Source organism: Tursiops truncatus, chromosome 9 (genome assembly GCF_011762595.2).
Source record: "Tursiops truncatus isolate mTurTru1 chromosome 9, mTurTru1.mat.Y, whole genome shotgun sequence".
Classification (NCBI taxonomy): domain Eukaryota; kingdom Metazoa; phylum Chordata; class Mammalia; order Artiodactyla; family Delphinidae; genus Tursiops; species Tursiops truncatus.
This window is the reverse complement of record NC_047042.1, coordinates 91,073,142-91,091,245: the sequence shown is the minus strand read 5'-3', so window position 1 is coordinate 91,091,245 and position 18,104 is coordinate 91,073,142. Positions and strand designations below refer to the sequence as shown.

Sequence of the window (18,104 nt, the reverse complement as noted above, 5' to 3'; positions counted from 1 at the left end):
CTCAAACTCTCCTTTCGGCCTCCAGGCCCCGCCTGACCCCATTGGCAGCAGTTCCCGCCAATCCGCTCGGTCGCCGCCCCCCAGGCCCGCCTGCCCAGCCCTGATTGGATGGGACGGGAGCCGGGACCTCGTGTTACCAATCTAGGAGCCCCTTACTCAGCCACACACACAAGCCCAGGTGCGCCCGCGGAGACCCTTGCCTCGCCTTCCCCATCCCTTCCCCCACCCCCAGGGCACTGGCAGAGACTTACCGTCCCGGGAGGTGCCCATCAACTGGTCCAGCATCGCGCGCATCTGGGCCTGCGCCGACATGGCGGCGGCGTAGCGGGCGGACGGACGGGGGTGGGGCGCAGACCGGGCCCTCTCGGGCGGGGGGACAAGGGGAAGGGGTGGGGGAAGGTGAGACGCTGTCTCGGTTGCCGCCGCTGCCTCGAGGCGTGCGGAAAAGGGAGCTGGAAGGGTTGCAGGAGAGTCCGGGCTGCGCTCCTCACGACGACGCGTACGTGGAAGGCAGCAGCCCCCGAAAGCGACCCTCGTTCCCTCACTCTCCGTCGGGTTCCTGGGACAGAAGCAATACCGGCTAACCAAGCTCTCGTCTCCAACACTGCCACCCGCCAGAAGACGTCAACCCCCCCTTCAAGCTCTGACGCCGCTCGCCGCCACCGTCGCCGCGACGTGAGCGCGCACGCTCCTCGCGCTTAGTCGTTTCCCGCGGGGGCTCCACCAACTAGCGTCCAACTGTATTTGCTCCGCCCGGCCCGTGCGGGAGGGGTTCCACCCTAACGGCTCTCGGGCGCGTGCACGCGGGCCTCTCCCGCCCCAGCCCTCCAGATCTCGCGAGACTCTGGTGCCTCAACGGACCCTAGAGCCGGATCCGCCCCGGGCGCGAAAACGCTCCAGGCTGCAGGTCTGCTAGGGCAGCGTTGCACGCTGTGCTGGCTAACCAGCCCAAGCTAGCTAGTGTGCCAGAGGGTTAGCCCGAGTCTAAAGTAAGTAGAGACCATACCCGTCCTTTCGACGGAGGTTAGCAGTCTTAGGAGCTAATCCGGGCGTATTCCTGACGAATATTCATTGACCGATTAACTCGTTTTTCAAGGGCCCACCTGAAAATCGTGTAGCCTCGACTCCTTTCTCACTGCTGCCCGACCCTCTACAGAAGGAGCCCTGGATATCTGACAGCTGGGTCATCTTCCTTAATCTATGCAAGGAGGCTTTAAGCACCCCCAACTGGAATAAATCAGGTTCAGGAAATAACGCCTGAAATTACTGCACTACGAAACAGGCCACCTACCCCATTCGGATTTGTCATCGTTACTTATATATATAGCAGGAAGCTGTTAGTCTAAATTAGAAGCTATAAAAGTTAAGCAGTATTCTAACAAAGGAAAGGAGGTCATCTTGTAGAGAATTTTTTTCCTGCTTGAGAGCTAAATTTGAAGGATAAGGCCTTTTCAGTGTATCAGCAGCGCTGACAACAGAAAAGCAAGCCTGTGGGTTCTTAGCTTGCCATCACCCTGCATTCCAGATGTAGGTCGACCGATTACTAACTGTGGGGACATGCAGCGATTTATTTCTTAAATCTCATGTCTAATGAAGATACATACCTTATAGCACTGTTGTGAGGACTAAATGAGCTAGCAGAAAATCCTAGCCCAGAGCCTTGCCCTGAGGTTTTAACTTATTTTTGTAAAATATTAATTCCTTAAGATGAGACATAGGTACTTTGCAAGGAAATAATGGTAAACTTTTTTGTTTCATTAAGATTTTATATACATTGTCTTGGAACTTATAATTTAATATCAACATCAGTAAAAAAAATTACGTAAAATAACAATCATAGTACCAAGATCCTTTTTTTCTTCTTGGCTGCACTGCGCTGTTTGAGGGATCTTAGTTCCCTGGCCAGGGATGGCACCTGTGCCCTGCCAGTGAAAGCACCGAGTCCTAACCACTGGACCACCAGGGAATTCCCCCAAGATCCCTTTAAATGCATACTGGGCCAACAAAAATCTTAGAATCATCCTAGTGTTTAGTAACTGACCAGATAGTTTCCCACCAGTTATTCAGAGAACTGAAAATTCAAACAACTCCAATACTTGGAATATCATCCTTTGAAAACTACTTACAATAAAAGAAAAATTTACAAATTAATATGTCTGAGAGGAATGCCCTATTACATATACAATACCCTTAGGAGGAAAATACACTAAAATGTTGAAATGTTATGTGTCAGTGAAGAGATTTTAGTTCTTGTCCCTCTCTTACTTTCTACCTTTCTGGTTGCTTACATTTTAGATGTATCTCTTATTTTAAAACAACCGTTTTTTTTTCAATAGTCTGATATTCACTGTCTTTTAATTGAAGCATTTAATCATTCATATTCATGTAATTACACATGTGCTTGAGTTTAAAGCTCTTATTTTGTCTATTTGTCTCACCTGTTTTATGTTTAATTTTCTCTCCTTTCTTGTCTGCCTTTTAATCATTTCATTTTTTCCCCTTCTAGTAGTTTGAAAATTTTAGTCTGTTTTTATTCTTTTAGCAGTTACCCTAGAAGTTATAAGGGGCATTTTTAATGTATCAAAGTCTTTACACTTCCCCCAGAGAGATAATACAGAGAACCTAGAAAACTAACTCCATTTAACCTCTTCCCAAGATACATGTTCTTGTTAAGCATGTGTTTTAGTTCTTTACTGTTTTGTTTTTTTGGCCGCACCCCGCAGCTTGTGGGATCTTAGTTCCCCAACTATGGATGGAACTCAGGCCCACGGCAGTGAAAGTGCAGAGTCCTAACCATTGGACCGCCAGGGAATTCCCAGTTCTTTATGTTTTTTAAAACCAAGTTTCATATAATCGATGTTTGTTTATTTACCACTCTGCTTTCTTTCTGGAATCTCTGCCTTTCCATCTGGGGTCATTTCCCTTGTGTCTGATGTTTAAACTTTAGAACAGGAGTCAGCAATATACAATTGACCCATCAAATCCAGCCCATTGCCAATTTTTGTGAATAGTTTCATTGGAATACCACCAGGCTTACTGATTTGTTATTGTCTGTGGTTTTTTTGCACTACAACAGCAAAGTTGAGTGGTTGTGACAGATACCATACCCTATGGCCTGCAAGACTAAAATATTTACTATCTAGCTTTTTAGGGAAGTTTGCCTACCCTGCCTCAGGGTTTGCTTTAGTGTTGGCCTGCTGGTAAGGAACTCTTCCATTGTTGTTGATCTGAAAAGACCTTTATTTTGCCTTTCTCAATTCTAGATGGATATTCTAGGTTGGAAGTTATTTTCTTTCAGCACATAGATTCTATCATTCTGCAGCCTTCGTTGCTCCTGGGAAGTCAGTTCTCAGTCTGTCACTCCTTTGAAGACAGCTGGCTGCTTTCAAATTTTGTTCTTTTTGCCTGTGGTTTTCTGCAACTTACTATGATGTATCTGGGTGTGGATTTATTTTTATTTATTCTGCTTGAGATTCACTGAGCTTTTAGAATCTGTGAACTGACATCTATCAATTCCAGGAAATTTTTAGCTATTCTCAAATACTGTCATTCATCAACTTCTGGACCTCCAAATAAAGTTTTCACTGTTTCCTCTATGTCTCTTTACTCTCTTCACATTTTCCACCTTGTCTTGCCAAGCTACCTTCTTGATGCTTTTTTTCTGACAAATTTATAGTTCACACTAATCTCCCTTCCAGTGTGTCTAGTCTGTTGTTAAACCCATCCATTAAATTCTTTAGTTTTTCAGTTCTAGAATTTGTATTTGGTTTTTCAAATCTAAGTCATTTTTTATAGTTTCTGGTTCCTTGATGAAATTCCCAAGGTTGGCTGTTCTTTGACCCTAGTGATCATAATTGTTTTGTAATCTGAGTTTGCTAATTATAATATCTGATGTTTTCTGTGTTTCTGTTTCTGTTGTCTATTTCCTGGTTTTCACTTATGGGGTCTTGTTTTCTTCTGTGTCTAGTTATCTTTGTGTGCTGAACATGTATATGAAAAACTATGTGTAGGCGTAATATAAGCCCTAAGTAGGGCTTAATGCTATCTTTCTCCAGAGAGGATTTTTATTTTTCTCTGATAGTAACTTGAAGTACTTGTCAAGGATCACCGTGATACAAATTCAATGCTTTAATTTCCCTTGGCACCAAAATGGCAAAAATATGGTCTGAAAGCCTGGCAAGGGCTTTTTTAATTTCCAGTTCAAACTTGAGGGTGAACTCCAGGGTCCTAGTTTAAAGTGAGTGTGAGTTTATTAGAGTGCCCACCTTGGTGGGCCCTGGACTTTGTCTTTTGCCTCACTAGCCCTATAATCCCACCAAAAATACAGGTCAGTTTCAATACTGAAGCTATTGCTACTAAACTGGCAAATGCCCTGAAGCCAAAAATGTGCCTTTGTGTGCTGCACTTACTTTTCTTGGTTCTTGTGTTCTAAGATTTGGCCTAGTATTTCCCTACTTATCTTAATAGCTCTTTAATGATTTTAGGAATTAAAAAAAAAATTTCATCCACGTTTTTTAGCTGTCTTCAACAGAAGGGTTAATCCAAATTACCTAGACTATCATTAACAGAAGTTTGTTCTCTTTGTTTGTAAACTTTTTTTAATTTTTAAAATTTAGTAACTCTTATCTGAAAAAACAAAAACCTCTGTGAATATGTCTTTGTGTACATTCTAGCAATGATATCCATTCCTTCAGGAATAAGGTCTCATAAGGAAACAGGAACTTAACAGTATATACTCTTAATCTATACATGCTAGAAACTAGGTAATTAAAAATTAGAATAGGTACAAGTAGCATACATTTTGCTAGCCATCCAGAGCAGACAACTCTGCATTTTACTGTAATTTATAAACTAATATAGTAAATAAATAAAGGCTATATAGTAAAATTTAATACTGCAATTATCGTTGGGGCATGAGTACATACCTAACATCAAATTTTATAAACATGGTTCCTGTTAATTTAAATGTAGATTAAAAAATTCAAATTCTGGGGGACTTCCCTTATGGTCCTGTGGTTAGGACTCCACACTTCCACTGCAGCGGGCGTGGGTTTGAGCCCTGGTCAGGGAACTAACATCCCGCAAGCCACACGCAGCAGAATGTTGAAAGAAAGCCATGGCTCCTAGAACCAAATTTCGGTATGGCTAGACTGTCAAATGTAAGGGGAGTAGAGATGTGGCTCAAGATATTTTGCAAGGGCCAGATCCTGCAGGCCCTTGTTAAAGTTTAACTTGAAGGGTTGTAAGCTGGAGAGAGACAAGATCAGATCTGTACATAGTGGAATATGGATTGATTGAAGAGCACAATTTGGATTTAACGAGACCAATTAGGGAGGGCAGTGGTTCAGAGAAGAGATGCAGGAGATAAGAGGTCTGCGCTAGGGTAGCAGCAATAGCGAGTCAAGATTCTTAGGAGGTAAAATCTAATTTAGCGATTATTTAGCTGAGGATGTGAAGAAAAGGAAGCAGTCTCGAATAACTCAGATTTCCGACTTAAGTGGCTAAGTGAGAATGTCAATGAACTAACAGGGAACACCAGGGATTTTATGGGGGGATGAGGAGTTTCCATTTTAGATGCACTGAATTTTCTTTTCTTTTTTTTTTTTTTGCGGTACGCGGGCCTCCCACCGCTGCGGCCCCCCCCGCCGCGGAGCACAGGCTCCAGACGCGCAGGCCCAGCCGCTCCACGGCACGCGGGACCCTCCCGGACCGGGGCCCGAACCCGCGCCCCCCGCATCGGCAGGCAGACTCCCAACCACTGCGCCACCAGGGAAGCCCGATGCACTGAATTTGAGATGCCTTTGAGTCACCTAAGTGGTGGTGTCTGGCCGCTGGACGGGTCTATAGCTTGGCAGGGGGGGCTGGACTGGAGTTAGCCTGTTGATGATAATTAAAGCCTTGGAATGTAGGTGATCACCCAGGGAAAGCATGTAGAGTGTGAGATAAGGACCTAGGTCTGAACATGAGGAACACCAACATATAAGCGATACACAGAAGAGGAAACTGAAGACAAATGGCTACAATGAGAGAAGAAAGCAGAGAATGTATCATGAAAGCCAAGAGAAAAGGAAGGAAAGGTTAACAGTGGCAAATACTCCCTACGAGTCAGCAAGAGAAGGAATGATCCATTGGGTTTAGTGGCATGAAGGTCATTTGTAAATTTGCAAGGCAGTTCTAATAGAGGGCGAAAAACCAGACTGCAGTGGATTAAGAATGAATGGTCATGGGCTTCCCTGGTGGCGCAGTGGTTGTGAGTCCGCCTGCTGATGCAGGGAACACGGGTTCGTGCCCCGGTCCGGGAAGATCCCACATGCCGCGGAGCGGCTGGGTCCGTGAGCCATGGCCGCTGAGCCTGCGCGTCCGGAGCCTGTGCTCCGCAACCGGAGAGGCCCGCGTACAAAAAAAAAAAAAAAAAAAAAAGAATAAATGGTCATGAAAAATGCATAAAATGGGTACATGAAACAACATGGATTATTAACCTCAAAATCTGTACGCTGAGCAAAAGAAGCCAACTCAAAAGAGTAAATACTATATGACTGCATTTGGAGGAAATACTTGAACAGGCCAAACTAATCTATGATTACAGCAAGGAGGTCAGTGGTTGCCTAGGACCAGGTGTGGGGAAGGGGGGTTGTCTGCAAATGGGCACAAGGGAACTTTTGGGGTGCAATGAAAATGTTCTATAGCTTTATTGGTGTGGTTATTACACAGATGCATTCATTTGTCATTATTCATTCACCTGTATATTTATTATATGTACATTATACCTCAATATAAGTTTAAAAAATGTGGGGACTTCCCTGGCGGTCCAGTGGTTAAGACTTTGCCTTCCAAGATGACTAATAAGAAAATAAATAAATAAATAAACATTAAAAAAAAAAGGCTTTGCCTTCCAATGAAGGGGGTGCGGGTTCTATCCCTGGTCGGGGAGTTAAGGTCCCACATGCCTCGCGGCCAAAAAACCAAAACATAAAACAGAAGCAATATTGTAACAAATTCAATAAAGACTTTAAAAAAAAATGTAGAAAATGAAAATTCACTCAATTCACTGAATAAATTCATTCAATTCATTGAATACATTCAATTTGTTTGCAAAGAGGAATGAGTTAGAAGATAGGAGCTGAAAAGATATTTGAGTTAAAGCTGAGTACAACTGACCCTTGAACAACATGTGTTTGAACTGTGCTGGTCCACTTATACGTGGATTTTTTCAATAATAAATACCAAAGTAGGGCTTCCCTGGTGGCGCAGTGATTGAGAGTCCGCCTGCCGATGCAGGGGACATGGGTTCGTGCCCCGGTCCGGGAGGATCCCACATGCCGTGGAGCGGCTGGGCCTGTGAGCCTCAGCCACTGAGCCTGTGCGTCCGGAGCCTGTGCTCCACAGGGAGAGGCCACAACAGTGAGAGGCCCGCGTACCGCAAAAAAATAAATAAATAAATAAATAAATAAATACCAAAGTACTACCCGACCCGCAGTTGGTTGAATCTGCAGATGCAGAACCGTGGAAGTCAGACTATAAATTAAACTCAGAGTTTTGACTCTGTGGAGGATTGGTGCCCTTAATCCCCCAAATTGCTCAAGGGTCAACTATAGTTGTTTTTAGACGGAAGAGGCTTGAGCATATTTAAATACTAATAGAATTCAGTGAGAGGAAGCAGCTGAAGTTAAAGGACAGTCAGAAGAGAAGAACAGACAGCAAAGGAATGTGATAAAGCATGTACCACATCAAAAACTATAGTGAGTTAACACAGTGCCAAAACCTCAGGAGTCCCTACTTTTAGGACATTCCCAGTATAGAAAGTTTATCACTAATACAGAGTCAATTCCGTCTATTTCCAACATTGAGTTCAGCTAATTCTGGATGGTAAGACCATTGATAGGAGGTCCAGGTTATTATATAAGGACAGAAATGGCCTGAGCAAATCATTTAAACCATGGGAAATAAGTTGTCTGTATTTCAGAAGACTGGTGGCAATAGGGCTTAGAGGAAGGGTTCATGATGAAAGAATAAGGGTGCGGTGGTTTAAGAAGAAAACAAGTTTTTCTTTTTTGTCAGGCACTTATGTACTGTGCAAATGTTTTATGTAAACATTATTCTCACTTATTACAACCACCTTGTTGGCATTCTCATTCTACAGAAGAGGGAACAAGCTCAGGACAACTAACCTACCCAAGATCACACAGCTGGTAAATGATAAAGATGGGATTAAAGCCTAGGTCTATATGACTGCAAGCCCGTAAGTATTTCTTACCCTTTTCGGCAGTTCTGCCTCAAATCTCTTTCTTTAAAAACGTTATGGGAATTCCCTGGCAGTCCAGTGGCTAGGACTCAGCGCGTTCACTGCTGTGGCCTGGGTTCAGTCCCTATTCGGGGAACTAAGATCCCACAAGCTGCTCGGCTCGGCCAGAAAAAAAGTTATTTGTTATACACACAATATTTTAACTAAAGGAATCAAAACATCAATCTATCCTAATCCTTTTGCTTTCTTCATCTTAGCAAAGTAAAACATCTTCAGATAATAATATACCCATGTCCATGAAATAACACAGGGGGAAATAGTATGTTAAACATTTTTATTTTTTTGATCAGTTCAATTGAACAAATGCTTGTTTTGACCTCTTAATACTATTATTCTAATGTTAATCTCTTAGAAGAGATGATGTTTTGAAGTGCTTGGAGTATTTTTGTTCAGATTGTTCTCCTAGTGAGTAGAACTGAGCCTTGCATTCAAAACACTGACTGAATAATTGTCTATGTAAGTCACTGTGGAAGACGCTTTATAGACTACAAAAATGAATGAGACAGCATCCTTACTCTAAAGGAGCTGACAGTCCAGGGAAAAAGAGATTATACGTCTACAATTATAATACCAGAAGAAACTGACATATACCACAAAGGGGGCACAGATAAAGAACTATTGGTAGTTCACAGAGAATTTTTATTTGTGGCATTTAGGGCTTTAGAGGCAAGGGGACCACTTATGAGTCTAATTTAATAGTTCAGCCAAAAGATTTCCAGTGCTTCAACTAGGACAGAGACAGTGATGCTAACAGTTCTTGCAAAAGCAGAACTTACTGACTGGATCTGGAGAGTGAAGAGAAAGAGAAATACAGAATGAAGCCCAAGTTCTTGACTTGGTCAGCCAAGTGCATTATGGAGCCCTTCACCCTGAGACAGAATTCAGAAGGAAGAGCAATTTGACATGGAAGGTAGACGGCAGAAGCGGAGCGGTCAGTGTGCTCATTCCATTGCCCTCTCCCTAGCCTTCCTGCAGCCTGCAGATGAGTGGTGGCCATGTTCTTATACCTAAGGGTCAACTCTGTCAGGCTTGGGAGATAACAGCCCCCCACTGTCTTGTTGACCTTAATTCAACCCACATCTTTATAAATATCCCTTCATTAACTCTCCTCAGTAACCCTGTATGAGTGTGCCATCTGTTTCCTACCAGGACCTTAACATCATATTTGTGTACTTAGATAAAAGGTATATATGTATAATTGTTTGTTTATGCATAGGAAACATCTAGAAACATGCCCACCAAACTGTTAGTAATCGTTACCACCTGGTAATGGGGGTTGGGAGAGGGGAGGGAGGGACAAGGGAAAAGGTAAGAGGGCTTTATTTTATGTCTGTACCATTTGAATTCCTTAATAGGCTGTATTACTTTTTAAATTAAAAAGAAAACTAAAGAGTTTTAAAAGTAAATCAAGAACATCAAGCAGCCTAGTGTAGGAACTTCAGAAAATTCACTGAGAGTAAAGATGAAACCTCCCTAAGAAAACCTCAGTCAACAAAATTTCAGAGAAATTCAGTCAACAAAATTTCAGAGAAAACCCCTAAACTTTAAAAAAAATTTAATGATAAATACATATTGATAGAAATTATTAAATTCTTGTATGAAGGCAGCATCCAAGGAATCTCTCCATTTTCATGGCTCCCAGCCCTTCCCTCCAGGCTGTTGGGGCAACTTGAGACCCACTAAGCCAGCCGACTCCTCCACTGAGCGCTCACCCTTGCCATGAAATTCCTGGTGAAGGGCCACATGTTCTCGGATGCTGCGCAGAAGGCAGAGATAGGTGGCAGCTTGGAAATGAAGCTCATGCTGGGCTCTGCACAACTTCTCACTGGTGACCTGGAGAAGTAGCAAGGTCAGATACTCTATTAACAGCCCAGCTGCAGATACAGGTCCACAGAGAAAGTTTTATTAAACAAGCATTCTCTAGAATGAAAGTAAATGCAGAGGACATACAAACATGTGTTTGTGTATACTTAATAACATATATAAAGACACTCTGTACATATATAGAGGCACTCTGTAACTGTTGATGATTAGGAAAGCTGGCACCTGTTAATCAAAGAGGAATTTTACAAAGAGTTTCACTGAAGCATTTCATCATGTCCTCAAATTTTAATACTGGAAAAAAGTTTATCTCTTGGTTCAACACCCTCATTTAACGAATGAGGGAACTAAAGCCCAGAGAGGCTCTATGGTTGGTTAATGGCAGAGATGGGGAATATAGTCAGGTCACTGATCATTAACGTCACCTAAGGAATAAAATACAGAACTTTCTCCCCTTCAAACAAATGAAGGGCTGCTTTATTTTATGTGACTGTGGACTTTGGTTAATATGGCATATGCCTTTCATTTCAATGAAAATTAAAAACTTATTTTTCTGAAAAATAGCTTTGTCCTCACCAGTAACAAAATGAAGGTTTTATAAATAAAAGTAATATGCATATGTTCATACTACTTAATTATACTCGCTCTCACAATTTACTTATTCATCTGAAAAATCTGTATTCTGATGACCTTTAGAAGCTGGAAATGTCATATCCATTCCAAAGTGACTACAAACTTTGTTTTTTCTTCATCATAATTAACTTCCAGATTAAATTAGTACACAGACTTTACTTGACTAGTTTTATGTTCTGAGGCTGTGAGAAAGGGGCAGGAAAGGTAAGACAAAGATGTGTGCATAGCCTCAAATGACTTAAGGAGCCCTGTTCAAGTGTGGATTAATCTTTGGGCACCACTGCCTACATGTCTCTCTTTGACCTTTCTTTACTTGAATATCTAGGTTTGGAATCTGAAAACTAGAATGTGTGCTTTAAGATTTGCAGATCACATATATGAAAATGGCACCTATAAGCTGCTCAAAAATAAAATTCATCTGCTTTAATCAATTTAACTTTTTATAATTAAAAATTTATGAGTGACCAACACTAATGTCAAGCATCAACAAAGGGTAACATTCATTTCTATTATATAAGTCTAAATTGATAGAATTTGAAACAGGAATTCTATGTTAGTATAGGACAGAACGTAACTGATCTTGATTCAGCCTGAGTCAGAGGAGTCAGGAGAGAAGCATCAGCAATATTACATAGTAAATGAACCACAAGAGACCAAGAGATCTAATGAAATAGAAAATTGTATTTTCTCTATGGAGAAAGGGGAGATCCCTCCCTAACTGAATCCCTTCAGCCTAGGGAGAGGAGAGAGAAAATGGGCATAGATTATTGAGTTAGCTCTGAGCCAGCAGGAAATAGAACCCTTCCCCATATCCTCATATGCATTTCACAGAGTGGCGTTTCTGGAATTTTTAGCATGAATTTCAGGTGTATTTCCAAGGAATTTCAGAGCCATTACCAAGGCCTTCTCAAGGGCAATAATGTTGCCTCCATTAGGTACAACTATAATCATGTCACCTTAAAAATCTTAAGAGTGACTTCCCATTACATTTCCAATAAAGTTTAAATTGCTGCCTACCACCTACCTCATCTTCCTCCACGTCATCCACCACACCCTAAACCTTAGCAGCTCTCACCTGTCAGTTCCTCCACCTCTGGGCTTTCAGTTATGCACCTTCTTTACTTGGACCTCATCTTCCCCAACCCCCATTTACTTGCTAACTCGAATTTATTCTTCAAGTCCCTGGTTAATGAATTTCCTCCTGAAAGCCTACCCCTTCTGTATGCCAGGACCCCTGTTGTCTATTTACTCCCTTAGCACTTGTTTATTCTAAGTCCTTGGTTATATGGCTCCTCGGGTGGATTGTAAGCTTCTTAAAAGACAGCACCCATGTGGCTCTTATTCGTCGTTGTTAGCCAAGTTCCTAACAGTCCCTAATATTGTGACCTTTTAAAAATTAGTTGAGGGCTTCCCTGGTGGCGCAGTGGTTGAGAATCCGCCTGCTGATGGAGGGGCTACGGGTTCGTGCCCCGGTCCGGGAAGATCCCACATGCCGCGGAGCGGCTGGGCCCGTGAGCCATGGCCGCTGGGCCTGCGCGTCCAGGGCCTGTGCTCCGCGGCGGGAAGGGCCACAGCAGTGAGAGGCCCGCATACCGCAAAAAAAAAAATTAAAAAATTAGTTGAAGTTTAGTTCTAACATTTTGCATTCTAACTTCCATGGTTCAGAAAATCAAGAGTTAGGATGACGGTTCTCCCCTTTCCCACACTGCTCAAAAGACGCTAAGTTTCCTTTGCTAAAGCCCAAGCTGACTCTCCAATTTATATTTCTGAGAAAGGCTGCAACGTCTTTCCAAGCCAGATCAGGAACTCTAGAGTCAGCAATTAAATGGAAGACTCTTATTTGGGAACCAAGTAACCTAGAGCCTAGCTGTTCCTATACATGTGCTTGTACAGGTCAACTGTCCCCGAGCCTCAGTTGCCCCTTTTGAAGAAAGAAAACTATCTTCCATCCGATCTTGCCTAAGGGGTAGAAGGAGTGCGGATTTCACAAAGGGATTTTCCAAGAATGACGGCCTCCCATATGTACATATTTATCTACTACAGGCGGAAAAACTGTTGTCTGGTCACATATCGCGTTAATGTTGTAACTCACAGTACCACCTCATTAGAGGTTTCTAGTTCAGCTCTATAAGGCACCATTCCCCGAAGCGGCGTAGTCCTGCTCTTCAAGAAGCGCCCAATATTTCCTCTCTGCATCAAAAACCGGTTCCTAGAATAGCTCTCCTCCGGGAAGGAGAGTGTTGGGTAGATGCTGTGGCCTGGGACTCTACACTCTCCACCAAGGACATCTTTTTTCTTGTCCCTCTCTATTTCCGCCATTTCACTTCCTTCTCACTTTCCCCTCCACACAGGCCAAAGACAGCCAATGAAATCCTCAGGGACGGCTCCACCCCAGGATGACTTTGCCTTCCCGCCGGTCCTCGATCTGTTTGGAGGGAACCAGAGCCTCAGAAATGAGGACTAAGGCCAGGCGCGCTCCACCCTGCCCAGACCCGACTCTCCCTCCCTTCCCGGGAAAGGGACGCTGGAGCCCCCGGACACGGGCTTCCGTACCCGATGTGCACGGAAAGCCTTCACGAGGTACCGATAGGCCGGGGTGTGGCGATAGGGTCGGCCTGTGGCCGCGTTCAAGTAGCGCAACTCTCGGAGAAGGCCTCGCCAAGTACGCAGCGGTGACCCCAAGGCCGCCATTTTCCCGTCGTCCGAGCTTGGCGCGGGACGGCGCCCTACTCCCCTCTTACTCCCTCACCACCCCCTTGCTCAGCCGCTTAATGGTACGGTCGGAACCAGACTGCCGGCTCCCCCTATCGACTGCAGGACAGTGGAATGTCTCACTTCCCTTCTTTGCGGAGCGTTATTAATCGAACACCGAGCGGCGGCCTAAGGTGTTAAGACAAAAGCAAACGAAAGCCGAGTGTAACTGAAGAGCCTGGAGACAGGCCGGGCAAGGGAAAAGAAGGTCCTAGTTCCTTTCCTGACTGCGTCATTTCAGACGCCATTCGGTGACAGACCATTGACTCTGAAGAAAATGAGGGCATGTCGGAAGTGGGTGTCAATTTGAAATAGAAAACTTTGAGAAGATTTTATGTCTAGAGGGGATGTCAAAATTCAACGTACTGACTTAGCAGAAATCTTAATGGGGTTACGGCTCAGAAGAAGGGAATGGGAGTATGTTGATTCTCGCAAACTGTAGCCTCACACCTAGAAAAACCACGCATACATTTTCCATCTTTAAAGAGTAAAATTAAGTTAGTATTTTTCGCTATAATTGTTTAAGAAGGAGGAAAGGTAAAAAGTTTTATTATTTTAAAGGCAAAAGCATAGTCACCCCAGATGGGACTCGAACCCACAATCCCTGGCTTAGGAGGCCAATGCCTTATCCATTAGGCCACTGGGGCTTCGGTGAATAATGTGCTCAAACAGCGTATTCAATTTTTTTCCTCCTTGGTACGTCATCGTCATCTCAGCTTCTTTTTAACCTATCCTAGGAAACTACACTTAGTACCATTAATGAGGTGCGAGGCATGCTGGGAGTTGTAGTTAAGAGAACAAATATCCGCCTCACAGCTCCAAAGGTTTTACCCTCGAAGCAGCACCGATGCGCCGGACGGAGATCGGGCACGCGCACGGTTTTGCGTACGCGTTTCCTACGCGGTAGCTGCTGCGCCTGCGCAAAAGCGCGCATACGACGTCGCGGAGCCGAGTGCACTGGGCACGCTAGCCGAATCTCCCAGATTCGCCCGCTGAGCTTGTGTTTCGTTGGGTTTTCACCGGAAACAGCCGGCCCCTTCCGGTGTTGCGGCTTTCCGGACTTGGCTTGGCTGCATCCTGCCATTAGGGGGCGTGCGTAGCGGTCATTTTATTTCCGGTTGAAACACAGGCCATTTCCGCAGAGCAAGTGGCCAGTTAGAAACGGTTAGCTTGCCTTCTGAATTGGCAGGTTAGTGGTAAACATGGGATAGCAGGGAATTAGAATTAGTTAATTCACTAGGAATTAGTTAATTATAAACAATTAGGAGTTAATTTTCTGTTTCTTTTCCTATTTGAATAAATTGGACAAGTCACTTCTGAGTCTCAGCGGACTAACCCCTTGCTTAAAAATCTCGCAGTGGCTCCCCGTTGCCCATAAGGTAAATTTCAGACCACTGGACCCTACCTAAATTGACCCTTGCCTGTGTCTTAACCTTCATCTCCTCTCACCTTCTGCTCAGTGTAGCCGAACTTCTCTGTCTTCCTCTCCACATTTTTTAAATAGATTTATTTAATTAATTTTATTTGGTTTTGGCTGCATTGCGTCTTTGTTGCTGCATGCGGTCTTTCTCTAGTTGCGGCGAGCGGAGGCTACTCTTCGTTGCGATGCGCGGGCTTTCATTGCGGTGGCTTTTCTTGTGGAGCACGGGCTCTAGGCGCGTGGGCTTCAGTAGTTGTGGCTCGTGGGCTCAGTAGTTGTGGCTTGCAGGCTCTAGAGTGCAGGCTCAGTAGTTATGGCACACGGGCTCAGTAGTTGTGGTTCATGGGGTCTAGAGTGCAGGCTCAGTAGTTGTGGCACACGGGCTCAGTAGTTGTGGCTCGCGGGCTCTAGAGCACAGGCTCAGTAGTTGTGGCACACGGGCTTAGTTGCTCTGCAGCATGTGGGATCTTCCAGGACCAGGCAAGCCCCCCTCTCCACATTTTGTGTTATTCCCTTTGCCTGAATCTTAACCATTCGCATTAATACTCCTATTTACCTTTTGGGCTTCAAGTTTCCTCGGGAAGTCTAGGTCAGACACTTCTCCAGGCCCTTATGGTCAGCATGGCAAAGTTAAAATGATTCACTTCACCTCCTGTGGGCTCCTCTAGATTCTCTATGTAATCTTACCTTTTACGAGCTATATCACCTGTGTCTCAGCTTCATCATCTTCCTCACAAGCCAAGATGCAACTGCACAGACTCCGGACTCTCCATTCTCATGGGGCTCTCTTCATAGGTCCGTCTCAGGGTTCACCAGCTCTAGCTGTGCCAACTTTGATCAATTTTTCACGTGGGCTGGAATCCTGATACTTCCAGAATCAACTCAAGAGTAAACCAGTATGACTTAATGTGAATGAATTGATCTCTCCCTGTCACACTCATAAAATATTCATTTTATCACCCTGTAATTCACAAGTGTCTGATATTTAAAAGGCAAATATGCAGGGAGTTAAGAAGAATGCTGTCAGCTATTTTACCCTTAGTAGAAATTTGTTTATCCAACTTTCTAAGATGTAGCAAATTTAAGCCAGCTCTGAGGAAGTGGGAGAATTAATTGGAAGTAGGTTTTCAATAACTGTTGATACGTTATGATAAGGGGCAATAAGACATAATTCTGAGTTCCTTTTTACTGAACTGCAGAGAGACTCTTTTCTTCCATTTTTACACTAAAGCAAGAGTAAATAGATAATCATAAAATGTTAGCTCTATGTAGCCACTAGTCACCAAAGATGGCCCCCCAAGATCTTCCCCTTTCATACATATGATGCTTCTTACATCAAGAGGTGAAGCTTATTACTCATCCTACTCACCCCTCCCACACTTGAAAGCCAGCTTAGGCTGGCTTTGTGACCAGATTTAACTAAAATAGAATGTTCTGGGACTTCTCTGGAGTCCCAGGCCTTAAAACTGGCAACTTTCACAATCTGCTTCTAACTACTATGCTGTGAAAACCCCACGGCCCATGAAGAGTCCTGAAATACGCCAAGCTGACCTCTCAGCTGACAGCATGAATTATCATGTTCAGTGAGCCATCTTGAGTGTCCCAATCCAGTGGCACCCCCAAATGACTACAGTCTCAACCAATGTCATATGGAGCAGAGAACTGCCCAGCTAAACCCAGTCAACCCAAAGAAACATTAAAGATAATAAAATGGCTGTCTGGGAATAAATTCCACTAAATTTTAGAATTACTGTGTGTCAACAGAAAACCAAATCAGTCTAGAAAAGTTCTTAGAGACAATTTAGCCAAACTTCATAATTTTGCAACTTTGGAAAATCTTTATATTCCTAGTGCAGGGCTACATACCCAAAGCCCTACAGAAGAGAGTAGGCAGGTAAACAAGAGTGAATCAGGCAGGTGGGTTCCTGCCTCCTGCACAGGAGCGAGACTTTTCAGCTCTATCTAGTTGCAAGTAGGAATGTGGTTACAGTGTTGCCAGAGCTGCTGATTTTTCAAGAGAAGTTGTAAATCCAGAATTTTTATGCAATGCCCCTTTAAGTGTTAGCAATCAGTTAAAAACAATACTGTCTGTCAAACAAAACACTTCTGTTGACCTTATATAACCTAGGGTTGCCAGGGTTCAAACTATGTCCTGGGGCACTTCACAGGCGACCCTCACCACAATCCTATGAGGTAGTACTCGGATTTTACCTACTTAGAAATGTGGGAACAAGCTCAGGGCAGTTTCTTGGTTTAGCCAGCTTTACTGACTGCTCAGTGATAAGGCTGGTATTTGACCTCAGGCAATCTAACTCCAAAGCCTATTTTTTAAACTTAAAAAAGAATTTATAGCAGAAAAGGGATTTTTATTAAAAAGGTACTGGGTGATTCTCAGAACTTCCTGGTAAGGCTAGACACTAGGCTTAGAAGCTACACAGGCAAGAAACCTCACCTCAAAGTCTGTCCCAGATCTGGTCCAGTGAAAACACCAGCAGGCACAGTCGCTGCAGTTGCAGTGCTAACACAGTGACACTGGACAGGGGCTGGACAATGGCATCAAAGCTGTCGCTCCAGGACACTGGCAGTAGCTGGCTCCTCTGCTTCCACTTGTGCCAGAATAGATTAAGTCATTACCTAAGAGTCAGAGTTCTGGGCTGAGTACTTCTAATTAGCATGGCCTGGGTTATGTTCCCATGTTGTTTGGGGGAGGCTGGGAAAGCGAATATTTTGTCATTCGATGAATTTTTATTAAGCATCTGCTGTGAGGCAGGCATTTCCAGATGCCAGGGAAAGCACAAGTAGAATAGTTTTACTCATGAAGCTTCCATTCTAGAAAGGGGCAGACAGACAATAATCAAATAAACAAGCAAAACATAAAATTTATCAAATGGTGATAAATGCTATAAAGAAAAAGAAAGCCAGGGGCCAGGGATTGAGATGCTAATGCGTTCTGGGAGGTCCTTACTGATAAGGTGACGTTTGAGCACAGACCCAAATGACCTGCAGAATCTGCATCTTGGGGGGGGGGTGGGGGGGTGGGGTGTGTGTGTGTGTGTGTGTGTGTGTGTGTGTGTGTGTGCTGGCGTGGGGAAGTGCCCACACTTTAAGTAGAGAGACCCTACCTCCAGTCTCCACCCACTGTGAGGCCACCATTATTCTGTCCTTCAAGCTCTGGGA

At 43.9% G+C, this 18,104-nt stretch overlaps 2 protein-coding genes and 1 non-coding gene across 5 annotated transcripts in view; all 3 read right to left on the bottom strand.

Annotated features, from left to right (window-relative positions):
- The window catches only part of LUC7L2 (LUC7 like 2, pre-mRNA splicing factor), a 64,409-nt gene extending 63,714 nt beyond the window's left edge, over positions 1 to 695 (bottom strand). The window contains exon 1 of one of the 3 annotated variants that reach the window (XM_073809978.1): positions 252 to 695. Coding sequence is in view for 1 of the 3 variants with exons in the window: in XM_019947227.3 (XP_019802786.1) it covers positions 252 to 312 (61 nt within the window). In the remaining 2 variants the exon portion in view is untranslated. The remainder of the gene's footprint in view (positions 1 to 251) is intronic. The other 2 variants (XM_019947342.3, XM_019947227.3) reach the window with 2 other exon arrangements.
- Positions 696 to 9,842: 9,147 nt separating this feature from the next.
- Positions 9,843 to 13,519, bottom strand: FMC1 (formation of mitochondrial complex V assembly factor 1 homolog). Its single transcript, XM_019947653.3, has 2 exons — positions 13,310 to 13,519; positions 9,843 to 10,135 (listed from the first exon to the last, which is right to left on the bottom strand). Exons 1-2 carry the CDS (start codon positions 13,445 to 13,447, stop codon positions 9,932 to 9,934), a joined length of 342 nt encoding a protein of 113 aa, XP_019803212.2. The 5' UTR covers positions 13,448 to 13,519; the 3' UTR covers positions 9,843 to 9,931.
- Positions 13,520 to 14,081: 562 nt separating this feature from the next.
- On the bottom strand, positions 14,082 to 14,154 carry TRNAR-CCU (transfer RNA arginine (anticodon CCU)). The gene has a single exon. It is a non-coding gene; the product is annotated as a tRNA-Arg (tRNA).
- Between the last annotated feature and the right edge of the window lie 3,950 nt (positions 14,155 to 18,104).

Bases quoted from the DNA above. Each gene is read 5' to 3' on its own strand.
- FMC1 (XM_019947653.3), bottom strand. From the start codon at position 13,447: ATGGCGGCCTTGGGGTCACCGCTGCGTACTTGGCGAGGCCTTCTCCGA. The intron at 10,136-13,309 runs GTACGGAAGCCC...CTACTTCTCCAG, and splicing joins AGGCTTTCCGTGCACATCGG to GTCACCAGTGAGAAGTTGTG.